The sequence below is a fragment of the Glarea lozoyensis genome, assembly GCF_000409485.1.
Source record: "Glarea lozoyensis ATCC 20868 chromosome Unknown GLAREA8, whole genome shotgun sequence".
In the NCBI taxonomy this organism is placed as follows: Eukaryota; Fungi; Ascomycota; class Leotiomycetes; order Helotiales; family Helotiaceae; genus Glarea; species Glarea lozoyensis.
In genome coordinates, this window is record NW_007361003.1 from 2,796 (window position 1) to 16,677 (window position 13,882).

Here is a 13,882-nt window from a genome sequence, read left to right on the forward strand (position 1 = left end):
CTCTCGAGATTGATACGCATTTGACTGTACTGCCGTCAATAGTTGCAGATGCACTTTACTAAAAATGGGTTGGCATTTTTTATAACCTGCCTAGTATAACTTACATGAGGTTATGCTCTCAATATTCGCTCAGACGGATACACGGGTAACGAATTCGAAAAATTTGATGGTAGGCCTCTCAGAAGACTTTAGCTTCACTGAAGCTGCAAGCTTGAGCCACGTACATTGAAGCTAAGCTTAAGTCTCGGTCTTTGCCAATTGTTAACAAAACGACAAACTACGCCCTCATTTTAAGGGCACCACAGTTTCGAAATTCCACATCTCAAGACTAGGTATGTTACTCCGCTGTTATCTCTCAAAATCCGTTTCCTATTGGACTAAAAGTGAGATTGGGACCATCATGATCCGCGACAGCAAGATCAAGCAACTGGTATTCTTCGACTCGATTTCTTCCGCCTTTTTGTCCAGGGTGACCTTCCCCAAGTTTACCAAGTTGACCTGAGGCTTTTTGAAAGTCAAAACGCCAGAGGGTTTTTGCCACGACCAGACTCATCTCATGGTACGCCATTCCCTTACCAAGGCATCCAGTTTCTCCAAGAGCAAAAGGGGCAAACGCTGCTCGCATTGTGACTCTCTGTTTTTCCTCATCGATGCTTTCTTGCTCAGATTCGAGCCATCTCTCTGGGCGGAAACGGAACGGCTCGGGAAAGTATTCCTCGTTATGCATTATACAATATGGGTTCACACCGACCATAGTCCCTCGGGGTATCACTTTTCCATCAACCACGAAAGGTTGGTTATAGTCAGAATAAGGCTCACGCCACTGAAGAATCTCGGAGTTAGCGTTGCCCTTTCAGGAAGTGCGTCTGAAACGTGGATGAAAAGGGAATGTGTGAGGGAGAAGTGACTCGTCTCAAGAGGAAAAGGTGTCTCAATCCTCCTATAACAATTCAAAATGAACGCATAACTCAAGAAAATATCCTTACTAAAGTGCCGGTGAAAGGCGGCGCGACACGCAGCGTTTCGTCAATCGTGGCACGAAGGTACTTGCAGCCTGAGAGCTGGGCTCCGCTTTTGATTTGATCTTCTGAGGAGAAAGTTGTGCGAATCTCAGTAGCCAGTCGTGAATACACATTCAAATCTCGCGACAAATAGAAGAAAATGGCACTGAGAGCTGCCGAGAGAGTAGTGCCACCTGTAAGCGTTAAAAAATACTTCAGGGTAAAGTTTGCTATCTTCATCTCCTGACTAACCTGCTGGCAGAAAAAATACGGCCTCGGCCCAAAGCTCACTATTTCTAAGGGTATCTGCAGCTAGGCCACCATCCCCGGCTGCGATAGAGTAGAAGTCATGCTTTCCATCTTGGGGAATGGTCATTCGCCGTTGAACAATATCTTGAATTGCCTTGATAAAGGTCAAGCCGTTCCTTTTATTAAGTCTTCGGAGAAGAGGCCATGTTCTCGAAACCATGGGCCAGCTCACTATAACAGCCACAAGACTTAGTTAAGCGCAAAGTAACGAATGCCGCGACGAGAACACGCAGAGTATGAGTGCCAATATGGATTTGGTAACAAAGAAAAACACTGACTGAAGATATTGACGAGGCCATTCATGGAGACCATCGCGCGAGGGAACAATCTATTTGTGGCCTCCACTTGTGTGTTGAGAGGTTGACCAAAAGCTAATTGGCCAGCAATGTCCGTTGTAAGACGCTCACACAAGGGCGACATGTTGACCGCTTCATGGTTATGTTTGGATAACTGCTGCAAGAAAATATCAATCTCGCTACTCATAGTCGGTTCAAAAATTCGAAGTGAGCGATCTGACAGGACCTTCCCATATATCTTTCGTTTCTGTTGATGGCGTTCCCTGTCTCTGAGTGATTGAAGTGTGAGTGATTGCCCATTTAGTTGAGTCTTGAAGTACAACACATGAAAACTCATCCGGGAGTGATTCAGGATGAGGTTTATGACAAATGAAAAGAGGACATGGATGAACAACGTGTCTATCAACTTACAAATTGCCGAAAATGTTTGTCTGGGGGTTCAGTTGCGTTTTTTTGTAGATACTGGCTTTATTTATTCCGGGGTTGAGGTAGATAGCTATCCTAGATTAGAGCTAGAAAAATCACATAAGAAAATAATGATAATTACCTCTCAAGGCTGTCGAAGTGTTGAACACCAAACGATTAGGAGCTTGCCGAAATACGGATCCTATTCATTAGAGTGAATGTTTAAAAGCTGTTTTTACATGCGCGGTAGTTACATACCGTACTTTAGATGATCATGATAGGTAGTAAGATGAGACTGCTTTTTTATAGCGTGGAAGCCGCCATACCCATCGGTGAATTTTGCAAGAAATGGGCCAGGATAGTTTCTTAAAGGGTGAAATAAAAGCAGATAGCTAAAAACGAAGAGAATCTAGAACAGAGCGACACTCATTAACTCAAGCAACGAGTTCTGGGAAGATCCGCTTACCGAAGTTGTTATAATACTAATGGCATAGAACCCTAACATGGTAGAGGTGGCCATTGCTTTTATTCAATCTAGAATATAGTAATTGGGGACAGAGTTATACAGAACACGGCGTTGATGACGATATTTTGTAAATAGTATTATGGTAATGGATTCTTGGGGAGGCAGGAGTATCGCCATTATAATGCAACATAACCAACCCCCGTTGGTGTTGCACCACGTGACAGAGCTGGAGGTTTACCCACCCAATCATAATACTGAACTTGCGACAGGTAAAGTGTTGAACAAATGTAGTTAACCTGTCCTTGTCCAGTCTTTAGATACCGTGTAACTCGACAAACAAAGTTGCCCGGCATTTCTGCCGACCAAAGTATGATAGGTGGTGGCGATAGTGAACTACCGGTACTGTACGCCCTAAAAGCCGACCGAGCGATTTTTACCCGACGTCTCACACTTTTTAACTTATTACCTCGTACTTCTTGTCGACAACAGTATACAGGGACATGCGACATTCATTTCAACAACAAGCGCAATGGCCAAGAATAAATTGAAAAGAAGTTTCACAGGACGGCAAAGCGAAGCTACTTCGAAGAAAGCAAAATCCTCCTCCGTGATTATTACCCCTCCTCCCGAACAACCCCACAGTCGCGATACACTCAAAACACTTCAAAGCATTGGGTTGAACAACGACGACATCGACCTGGCGGTCGACACCCTTCGAACGCTGTCGGAGAATGCAAGTGTGATCAAGTCGAAATCATGCAAAGATTTAAGGACAGCGGTGTATGACTTTCGACAAGCATGCACCACCGGCTTGAATGCGTCGAGCGACACCAATTTGACGGCGCGGATCAGCGGATCGCTGGCAGATGGAGGATACACAGAGGCACAAATCTTGCTTGCAGAAATGCGCATCCGGGGGCAGGCGCCGAAATTGGGAGCTTTGTGCCGATGGGTACGGGATTTGGATGTTGTGAGCGGACTGGCGGAGCAGTTGGACGGTTCTTCGACACGAACACCGCTCGAAGAGACTCTCTTGAAAGTGCTGGACTCCATCTTGCGCCTCACCGGACCAATTGATTATGCTACAGGAGTGGGAAGCGCGGGTCCGATATCTGCGAGGGCAGCGTGGGATTTGAGAGAGCAAGAAAGCAGGAAGCAGGTATACCAGAGTGTGCTCTCAGGCGACCTAATCGCAACCGTTCCAACTTCAACGAGATCCCAATTCCGTATCATCGAAACAACGCCTGGAATAGAGAGGAAACCCGCAAACCTTCATCCTGCCATTCTATATGCGTCGACGGACGATGCCATACCCCTCCTCACGGATCCTCCGAAAACGACTCACCATACCCACCCAGTCGTCCCGAATCTGCATCTGCTCAAAGGCGTGCTAACGCCTGAAGAATGCACACAAATTATCGCAGCGGCAGAGATGATGGGCTTCACCCCAGATGCGCCGATTCGTGCAGACGGAGAGGAAAGCAGTGTGCTGGCACACAATTTCTATTGGGTTGTGGATAACGCATTCTGTTCCAAAATCTGGAGTCGAGTCAGGCCTTTCGTGCCAGAGAATAGCGCTGGAAAGAAGGTTAGAGGTCTAAACCGCCGGTTTAGAGTGTACAGATACGTTCCTGGGGCCGAGTATCGCGCCCATATTGGTAAGTGATTCTTGCCTTGTTACTTTGCTTCTGACTGATTCAATCTAGACGGCGCCTGGCCACCTTCCGGTATCGACTCCGAGGATAAATACATCTACGACGCCTCGCCCCCAGAAGCGAAGCAATCTTCTCTTTTCACCTTTCTCATCTACCTAAACGACGAATTCGAAGCTGGAGAGACCACTTTCTTCCTACCTAGTGCCAGGGAAGGCACCATGAATGCATATCCTGTTAAGCCTATCCAAGGGAGTGTGGCCATGTTTCCCCACGGCGAAACGGAAGGAAGCCTGTTGCACGAAGGCACAGGTGTGCGAAAAGGCACGAAGGCATCCGCAAAATATGTCATTCGTACAGATGTTCTATATGACATCGCAGTATAGAAGCAGACAACGCCACACATCCCATTTCAGGGAAGGTCTAAACTTGGTGGCTACATAATTTAGGTCAACAAAGATGTCGTCACTTCTTCCAACAAACTGGGGCATGAATTACATCGCAATTCCGGTCATGATCCCGCCTGGCATAATCAGTCACGACCCCAGCCGGACAACTGTTGTATGCAATTCACACCGTCGCTCAATTTAACATCCTATTTCGAAACCAATACGGAACCACGAGCTAGACGAGTTTCACGTGGAAAGCAAATGGGTATGTCTGCTAGTCCAGGGCAGGAATCTGTTGTTTGATAACTCGAATTGTTACACGGTTGTTGGAAACGATAGCGAAGAGGATTAAAATATGTGGAAACATAGGCAGTACAATAGATATGCTACAGAACACAGGTTGGGGAAGCTACACTCCACGTTGCGAGACTGTTGCGAGACTCCGTGGAGGAGACCCGGATTCTGAACGCCACATCGCTCGAATATCCAGTCATTCGTTAATTTATGACTCTAGATAGACAATACTCAAACTTCATGACGGCAAGAATGGTCCTATTTCGAAATGTTTTTGAAATGTCAAGATAGCGAAATACCACTCTTCTACCCATATCAGTCCCTGGAAGAATTTTAGTTCAAGATATATAGGAGAACCACTTCTGCCAAGGCTGTCTGGCCACATCAATTTCCTTTGCGATCATTGACGTATCAATGAGAATCTGGGAACTGTGAATAGCTGCGTGTCTGAATATATGAGAACATGCGGTGAAGATCATATCTCGGGTTTACTGATCCGGTGCGTAAGTAGAAGCTAGCCTACGTTTTGAGTGGATTTGTGGCATCCTGGAGTTTGCTGCGTCTTTACTTCAAGCATTTCTTTTACACCTCACCTTTATAGATGAAGTTACGGCAATACCAACGATTTATTGTTTTCACCCACTCTGTTGTATGTCTGCGGCATACTCGACAATACCTTCCTGTTTGAGTAGCCACATACGACTGAGGTAAAAGTACTACAGTATCCGCTTGAAGTATTGTTACTGTCGAGTATATGAAAAATAGGAGTTTCTATATCCCACCACATGACCATTTGCGCTTCGGAACTGAATGTGAGACGGCACTTTGGACAATAGTTACGAGCTCATTTCGGTCGAAGATCAATACTTCATCTTCTCAATTTCTTTTTGATTGAGCACAGTGAATTCTCACCAACAAAGGCATTCCCTCGAGTCCAATTGGTCACATTCACTCTTCTTACCTCACAACCATTCACATCCATAGGTCAAAACTGAGAACATAAGAAACCATTCACAGATTCATCCATGTGGGGCAGAAATACGAATATATAAATCCAACAACCACCACTGATCCCTTCTTCTTCTTCTTCCACTCACACTTTCCACCAGCTCTCATCAAAGACTCAGGTTCCAACCTGTTCAAAACTCACAACCACACGCTACAAACAGCTTCACTTGCAACGTCCGCCAGGATGACTCCGTTTAAGTATATCTTCGCATTCTTGTCCCTGGCGCTCATCGCTCTTGCAACCCCGATTGCAGAGAAAGCCGAGGTCTTGTCCGATCTACAGTCCGACGGTTACAATACTACCCTTTCATCGCTTGCTCCTCGCAACAAGGTAAGCTACATAGCTTGGAAGCTGAAGTGTAACTTACTCTCTTTAGGATGGTGTTCATTGTTGCAAAGACAACGGCAGAGGCTGGAAATACGCACCCGTTAAGAATTTTGATAGGGCGCGGAACGATTTGTGAGTTGAACTTCATAGGAATCAAGGTAGTACGATCACTAATACAAGTGCGCTTTAGATTTTTTACGCCTAATCTCAAAATCAAAATTGGACCAAGGGGTTGTGGTGCGACGTTCGGCGGCTGCGACGCAGGTACCGTTGTCGAAATCTGCAATGATGTAAGTACTACAATTGGAAGACGGATCAGGCTAATGAGAAGTAGAATAATTATGCCATCTCCCCGGACGCCAAATACCTTTATAGTTACACAGTCGACATCGTCCGGCAATGCACCATGACTATAGGTGGAGTTCCCCAAGTTTGTGGGCAGAATTTCGACACGGACAAATACAATATTATTATGCGGGGATGCTAGGTGAAGCGAGGAAGCGGGTTTTCGAAAATGCCGAAAAGCTATTAGGCTTCTTGAAGCGTTCACGCCGGAATTAATTGGGCTATTAGCATTAGCAGACCAGAGCTGTTATTTGGGTACTAGGTACTCCTCACACCGTTGCGATGATCTTGACTGACAACCAACATCCTGAAATTCAAGTTTACATTAAATCTTTAGTCTAAGCTCCATGCGAGGTCTCTTGTTCCTTTCAGGTGAAGTCCTTTGTAGCTTTAGTATTTTCGACATCCCTCGTATATTACCTGTACCCAATCACAGCTAGTTCAGCTTCTATCTCTCTCCCTCCACTTTCTACAAGAATCGATTGACGGACGTCAACTTCATGAGCAGTGACTCTCCCCCCAGCCTCAAAATATGCATTGTTTGGCAATTCCATGGTGGATGTCTGATTATGTTCCACTGCATCTGCGTCATCAACAATCTCAATTGCGCCAGGTTTCCGACCCAAGATCTTCTTCAATTGCCTCCACTTTCGGTGTCGCAAATATAACCAGCCAAGCAAAGCAAATGTCAAGATCACTCCGACGACCACACCAGCGATTGGTCCCGAACCCAAACGAGAACTCGACAACCTAGAGTCTGGATCCGAAATCTGCACCAAATTCTGCTCGTCATTACCCCCAAAACTTCTCTGATGCATCGCAAACCTTCTCCTCCCATAAACAACCACCAAATACGCCTCCTGCAAGAAGACTCTCCCAATAGTATAATGACTGCTATTGTCTGCTCTTCTTATAGGGAAGTATCTTGTATCATTTTCGAAAATCGGGTATGAAGCTTGGAGGTCGAAAGCTGCATACGGGAATACGATGTTTCGGGTTAACCCGCCAAATGTGCTGTTTCCAATTTTGAATGTTATGGTGGGGTTTAAACTTTGGAGGCGAGCATGGGTTGTGGTGTTTATAAGGTAACGAAAAGACGTCGGGTCGTAATTGAGACCTGAAATAGTTAAGGATGTAAAGAACTTTGAAGATTAGCTGCTCACCGAATGCTTTCTCAAATGCCTCACAAGCATCAAGTGGCAACCAAATCTTTGGATATGTGGAATCAATGTATGCAGTAATCCCGTTTAGCAACAGGCTAGTCTGCTTTCCCTCAAATGTATCACTGGCCACAATGACCTGTAATCCTACTTCTAGATTCGAAGACGAATCAACATGGAACATCCAATCCAGTTCCTTTTCCTTCATTTGCGAAGCATCATATCCGCCTAGAGTCAAAGTTCCGAGAGATCTGTTAGCGTAAAACGCACCAGCAGAGTATGCGTATGAAAGGCTAGGAATGAGGCTCTGGTTTTTGAGACTCCAAAGATAGCTGGGTTGGGAATCGTTGAAGTCGGAAAAGTTTGTTGGTTTGGGGCCAAGGGAGAAAATGCCGTGCAGAAAATCTTTGGTCACGATCCCTAGGATGTGTTGGCTGATTTATTTCCAAAATCAATGCTTACAGACAACTCACCAGCCACGATTTGATGATCTCGTGTTACTCCACCACTATTCTGTATCTGTAGACCAACAGTATCAAAACCATACATCCCGTTTTCAGAGTAGCCTTGCCAAACTTCCTCAAAGGCTAGCCCATACAAATTTATGAAATTCCACGTGGAGGACTAAAAGTTTGTAAGAAAAATTTTCAACCATATTCTCAACAGTAGCTCGTTGATTGAACCTTATTCGTTTGAAACCCAGGACTAGCCGCGTTCTGGAAAGGCTGAATTCCACGCAGATCCGCACAATTCTTCGGTTCTGAGAGTTCACAGCTTCCAACCAATGGCACCCATATTTCTTGATTCATTGTTGAAATGAGCACTCTAAAAGTTTGTGCTGGAGTGCCGACTCGTAAAAGAAAAGTAGACCAGAGACCATCATTGCCTTCCCAGAACTTGCTAGGCGAGAAGTTGAATGGTTTGACATTGCTTCGTCTTTGAAGCTCCATTTCGGAGGAGGTCCAAATTCGTCAAATAGATTTATCTCTTTGAACTGACAATTCCAGTCAGAAGTCCCACAGCTGTCGCAATACAAACCGTGGAACAGTCTCCAGTAAATAAATATGATGTCTATAGATGCAAAAGGAAACAGACTTATTACTCAAAAGAGATGCACATATTACCCAAGGCTTTCCACATCATCCGTGGGGTGGTTGAAGCTGAATCAAGACCGCATATTTCACTTCCCCTATATTGAGGATACGTGTGAATTGATTCAATAAACTTCCAAAAACCAATCAACTGATGATTGCAATCTAAATGTGCAGTTTTTTTCTAAATACGGTTGGTCTTCTACTCCCTTGGTGTCAGGCAGAGCTTGCTAAGCCCTACCGGTTAAACAGATCGTGTACCACATCCCAGTTCTGATGTAACACGAATTGAGAAAATCCCATTCCAGGGTGCATAACGCAAGTCGAATGACCGATAGTCCCCAGTTAGCTGGAACAATGGAAATGGCTTCTGCAAGGCACCCTCTGTCCAGTCACGGGAATATTTTAAAGTAGACACATGGCCAGTTTTTGCTACTCCTGGCTCTCCGTGGGGTTACAATACGAGCGGCTGAATTGATAGTAGTTGAACACAAGTTTAACTCGTGCTTCTTTTTGGAAATTGATGGTGTCGTAAGGCTGACCCAATAAGATTCAGCTCGGGCGGAGACGTGTGTCTTAGTAACATTGTGACCTTTGAGAAAGGCAACATTTAAATACCTCTCTTGAATCTACGCTTGTATGTCATTAGTCTAAACTTTGAAATCATGACTTCTGTTGACGGAAATAAAGAATTTCACAGGATTAAAGGGATTCATGTTCTATGCCTCCTGGCGACTTGGATCATGCTTTGGGGAGCCACCAGTAAGAGAAGTCGAACCAACTTACTGTTTGACTTAGTATGACTAATCGTTCAATTCAAACAGCTGCCCAGAATCTTCACCCTATACAAAGGAAAAACGATTTGATTGGGAAAACAACAAATCATACCAAAACCTATACAGGTGCTGCAACATCCACAAACGTCATTAAGACGACAGCCTCACAAGAAGAAACTTTCTTCACAAACACTGTTACAAGCACATTGCTAATGACTATGACACAAATCGAAACATGCACAAGCACGATTACCCGTCAGAAAATCCTCACAAAAACATACACACAAACCTTGACGATGACTCGAATCGTAACAATCACTCGAACTCTGACATCTACCTATGTAGGTTACGGACATAAAAGAGAGATAGCTCCCACCAAAAGCCGACCTGCAAGTACACCCACTGAAAAAACTGTCGTGACAACAGCCACAACGTCAATTACAACTTGCAAGATCGTGTATACGACGCTGCTGGGATATTTGACTACGGGAGAGGTGCAAAAGACCACCGTGACGAAGTTAGAAGAGGAAGTTATTACGTCCACTGAAACCATCACGCTTACGGCGTCTGCGAGATCTAGCTCTGCCACGCAGAGTTCGAAGCCACCCATGATTCTTTTGGCTTCCAGTACTACTGGGCTTCAGTCTTCTGAAACAGGCCACCTACCAAGCATTGTCCATATGTCTCCAACTCCTCTACCAGCTCCACGACCAACTCTTGCTTCATCTCAGCCTACGCCACCATCACCACCACGCCCACAGAACGACCCTCCTTTTCCTACACTGATCCCACTCGAACCCTCTCTGACAACACCTATCTCCCCTGTCTCTTTTACATTTACACCACCAACAATGGGGGTAATAAGTACAGTTATGGCTGGAAACTTATTAGTCACAATCGAAGGATTGACTAGTGACGCTGTCCTGGTCAACTATGAGAAATTGGCTCGAGGAGAAGAGATTATCAGCAATGGATTAGTTTTTCTAAACACACCTTCTGGACTGGTTATTAGCACAGTTCCAGTTGTGATTGGAAACATTGGAATCGAAAATGTCGGTATTGTTAGGATTATGCCATCAGGTATCACTCCCTCAATTCCCAATGAGTTCTTTCGCCAAAGACCTAACAGACCTATCTACAGCATCAGGAAGCGGTGTTTTGGTCAATGGTCACACGCTTACTCAAGGTGGAACACACATTCTCTCATCAACAACTTACATTCTCCCAACTGGTAGCTCAATGCCTCTCATCATTCCACCGAAAGCAACAGGTGTAGTGATTGGCAGTTTGACACTTTTTCCTGGGTCAACCATCGTGATTTCGGGCATGACTTATGTACTTCCTACGGACGCAACTGTACCAGGTGTCCTCTTGAATGGGAAGACAATGATGGCTGAAGAGACCGCTATTGCAGGTAGAAAGACTATTGTTGTTCCTAAAGTCGGTACGGTGGCCATGCTTGCGACTGAGCTGTCAGTAGCCGGAGGAGAGGATACGACAAATCAGAAGGTCTCAACTTCGGGCAGAAGTGTGGCCGCTGCCGGCACTGGGTTTAGTTCTCCAACCGGGGGACATATATCGCAGTTCCTTGAAGGGAGTCATATGAGCAAAACTACTGGAGGAATAGACCCAACTGGCGGTTTACTAAATCCAGAATCCGATAGAGGGCAAGACTCGAGTGGACATAAAAGCTTAAGGAGTATATTCAGAGCTGGGTCTGTTGCAGCTGTTGTCGGTGTATTTCAAATGTTAAGGAAACAATCAACTGATGTGGGACTGGGGAATAGATCTACTATAGAAGGAAAATGAATTTACTTGAGAGATGTTCTCATTGTATCCAAAAAATGAATAAAAACTACTTTTACCCAAGCAGAAGCAAGTCGCTTTTAATATGTTAAACAACAATGTGCCACTAAGTCAAACATGACTACTAACACAAACAGTAAATTGGTTAAGATAAACGCCAGCACTACGTAGTTATTTAGCTAACTTATTATGTAATTTGAAACGCTCTCCATGATGATTCTAATCAGGAAACCATCTTACAGAATACGAAGACGCAGAATTCATAAAACTTCTAATCCATGGCCACGCTGTACGCATTTGTTTGCCGTGATAAAAAAATAGAATAAACGACTTGATAGACAAGTCCGAATAAGCCGCTCGTATTTCTTGTAAATATTCAGATCGGTCAGGCAAACCCATCGATTCGGCTTCTAAATGAATGCAAAAACAGTACTGACCGTCCAACAAATTCAGCAGTACCCATCCACAAAGAAGCGGAAGATATCGAGACTATTGTCCAAGTTCCAAACTTCATGACTATTGTAGCTGTACTGGAAGACCCTCGAGCGTATACACGCCATTGCGAGCCTTCAATTTAGAAGGTGGCTGACGATAGTAAAGACTAAGTCTAATCGCTCCGCCGCAATTCTGGGCCAGGTTACCACCGCATCCCACGTAGCACGCGCTGTCTGGCCCTCGAGTGGTACCAGTCCGAACTCCATTTCCACAGTAGCACTTGAAAAGTGTCAGTTGGTAGTGAAGAAGTTCCGCGGGATCTCTTACAGTGTTTCCGTTCTCCAATCCATACAAAAGGTAAGAGCGCAGGCGGTTTCACACATTGAGATAGTCATCCTCGTATTTGTCGCTCGTAGCACTGAGAGGATTTTGGCGCCTGTCGGTTCGGGGTAACAGCCTACACGCACGAAAGGGTTGGCGCGTGGGAAGATGTCAGATGCGAGAGCGATTTTCGCGAAAAAGGCGAGGACGAGTGTCAGGAAATAGGCTTGGGTAATCATGGTTCCGGTTTGTGAGTGATCGTTGATGGAGAAGTTGAAAACTCGATATCCGGGGGGTGCTGTTCTTGTACCTGGCGTTGGAATGATGGTGTTTACCAAGTCTGACTACTTATGTAAAGAATGTGTGACGTCTTTATGGCATTTTGACGAATTGTGTGGTGTTCGACGAAATTTGAGACACCGTGCTGTCATCATTCCACAAATGTAGCAAGATTCCAAAATGGGTATCGAATGTGGTAATACAACGAAGATCCAACACGAAAATGAACTATCTCTATCTGTCATGCGGAACATGTGCTTGAAGTATTCTTCTTGAGCTAGTATGAACGTTTCAATTACATTAGTATTCTAACCGATTCTTTCTTTACCGTCGATAATCTCTCCCTGATTCGTAGAAGCAATATCCTTTTTTAAATATACTGCCATAAAAGGCCATTCTTTTCCGCTACTGTCGGTATGCCAAAAAGCATCGTCAACCCTTTTGTACTCGACATAACCTCTGCGTCTATACCAATCTGCAACGGCGTACTGGGCGTCTGTTACTACTTTGACAACAAAGAGTCCAAGGAAACATGAGACTCACTTGAGGCAGCGGCACTCCTACCGCGTGATATGAGTTTTCCCACCCCTCAAAATCGTTGGCCGCGGTGTTCAGTGCCAAAGTTTTCGCACACAACGGCTTTGCGACAGCCATACGTTCTAGAGCATCCATCGCCTGTCTACCTACACCATTGCTTTGCAAGGCCTTGGAAACATAGAAGTTGGTGATCCGATAGATATCCTTAAGACCGTAAGACAGCTTTCCAACACTATCGGCGCCATCCGAATCCAAAGATATGTGGCCGACAGGAACAAATGAAGAGTTGAAAGAGGGTGTGACAGATTGTCCACCTAATGAAGTTGCAGTGTCTAAAAGCGGGCTAGATTCCGAAGGGAAACTTGATATATGTTTTTGTACCAATTGATCATCCATTGCAGAATCTGGAGAGGAAAGCACCTGATACATTAGCCGGAACACGACACGAGATAGGACGATACATACGATCCAATGAAGTGATTTGTGTCCTTCCCGCTGAAGTCCTGCCCACTTGGGCGAGACCAAATCTTCAGCCCATCCGCATGCGACTCGTTGGAGAATCAATCGTTGGATGTGATCGGGGGACTCGAAATCCCAGGGGATTAAGCGAACTTGTGTTGTCGGTTGGGATGAGGGGCTCTCCACTGCCATTTCGACCACGACTCTGAGTCTGTCCACAAAGATTTGAATGAGCACGAAGAATTGGCTCGAGACTTTGTTGCATTATAATCAACCGCTGCCATCCGCAAGACGCATAGGTGGGGTTCATGACTCATCACCAAGTGGGCTGAATTGAGAAGGTCCACGGGTGTAGAATAAGGGAGGCAACCGATTTTCGAGGGTGCTCAATGTTGTGCCTCATAGTAAGTAAATACAAGTCGCATTGTACGAGGTACATAAAGAAAAAAAATAGAAATGACCGTTCAAAGTGTAATTAAAATCGTTTAGATCATGGCAGCATGCTGGGTGAGGCCGTTGCTGGCA

At 45.1% G+C, this 13,882-nt stretch overlaps 6 protein-coding genes across 6 annotated transcripts; 3 read left to right on the forward strand and 3 right to left on the reverse strand.

The window, feature by feature from the left end:
• Positions 1-355: 355 nt before the first annotated feature.
• On the reverse strand, positions 356-1,730 carry GLAREA_11370 (Cytochrome P450; the record flags this gene model as incomplete). Its single annotated transcript, XM_008089513.1, has 4 exons — positions 356-823; positions 987-1,195; positions 1,254-1,481; positions 1,589-1,730. 4 exons carry the CDS (start codon positions 1,728-1,730, stop codon positions 356-358), a joined length of 1,047 nt encoding a protein of 348 aa, XP_008087704.1.
• A 1,276-nt stretch (positions 1,731-3,006) lies between these two features.
• GLAREA_11371 (uncharacterized protein) lies at positions 3,007-4,515 on the forward strand (the record flags this gene model as incomplete). The annotated part of the gene is made up of 2 exons (XM_008089514.1): positions 3,007-4,135; positions 4,184-4,515. 2 exons carry the CDS (start codon positions 3,007-3,009, stop codon positions 4,513-4,515), a joined length of 1,461 nt encoding a protein of 486 aa, XP_008087705.1.
• A 1,489-nt stretch (positions 4,516-6,004) lies between these two features.
• Positions 6,005-6,635, forward strand: GLAREA_11372 (uncharacterized protein; the record flags this gene model as incomplete). The annotated part of the gene is made up of 4 exons (XM_008089515.1): positions 6,005-6,151; positions 6,198-6,280; positions 6,339-6,438; positions 6,483-6,635. 4 exons carry the CDS (start codon positions 6,005-6,007, stop codon positions 6,633-6,635), a joined length of 483 nt encoding a protein of 160 aa, XP_008087706.1.
• A 274-nt stretch (positions 6,636-6,909) lies between these two features.
• GLAREA_11373 (Acid protease) lies at positions 6,910-8,603 on the reverse strand (the record flags this gene model as incomplete). The annotated part of the gene is made up of 4 exons (XM_008089516.1): positions 6,910-7,610; positions 7,657-8,073; positions 8,127-8,277; positions 8,337-8,603. The coding sequence occupies 4 exons, from the start codon at positions 8,601-8,603 to the stop codon at positions 6,910-6,912; spliced, it is 1,536 nt and encodes a 511-aa protein (XP_008087707.1).
• Positions 8,604-9,409: 806 nt separating this feature from the next.
• GLAREA_11374 (uncharacterized protein) lies at positions 9,410-11,329 on the forward strand (the record flags this gene model as incomplete). Its single annotated transcript, XM_008089517.1, has 3 exons — positions 9,410-9,506; positions 9,569-10,600; positions 10,662-11,329. The coding sequence occupies 3 exons, from the start codon at positions 9,410-9,412 to the stop codon at positions 11,327-11,329; spliced, it is 1,797 nt and encodes a 598-aa protein (XP_008087708.1).
• A 566-nt stretch (positions 11,330-11,895) lies between these two features.
• Positions 11,896-13,549, reverse strand: GLAREA_11375 (Acyl-CoA N-acyltransferases (Nat); the record flags this gene model as incomplete). Its single annotated transcript, XM_008089518.1, has 5 exons — positions 11,896-12,040; positions 12,089-12,426; positions 12,742-12,849; positions 12,905-13,318; positions 13,364-13,549. 5 exons carry the CDS (start codon positions 13,547-13,549, stop codon positions 11,896-11,898), a joined length of 1,191 nt encoding a protein of 396 aa, XP_008087709.1.
• Between the last annotated feature and the right edge of the window lie 333 nt (positions 13,550-13,882).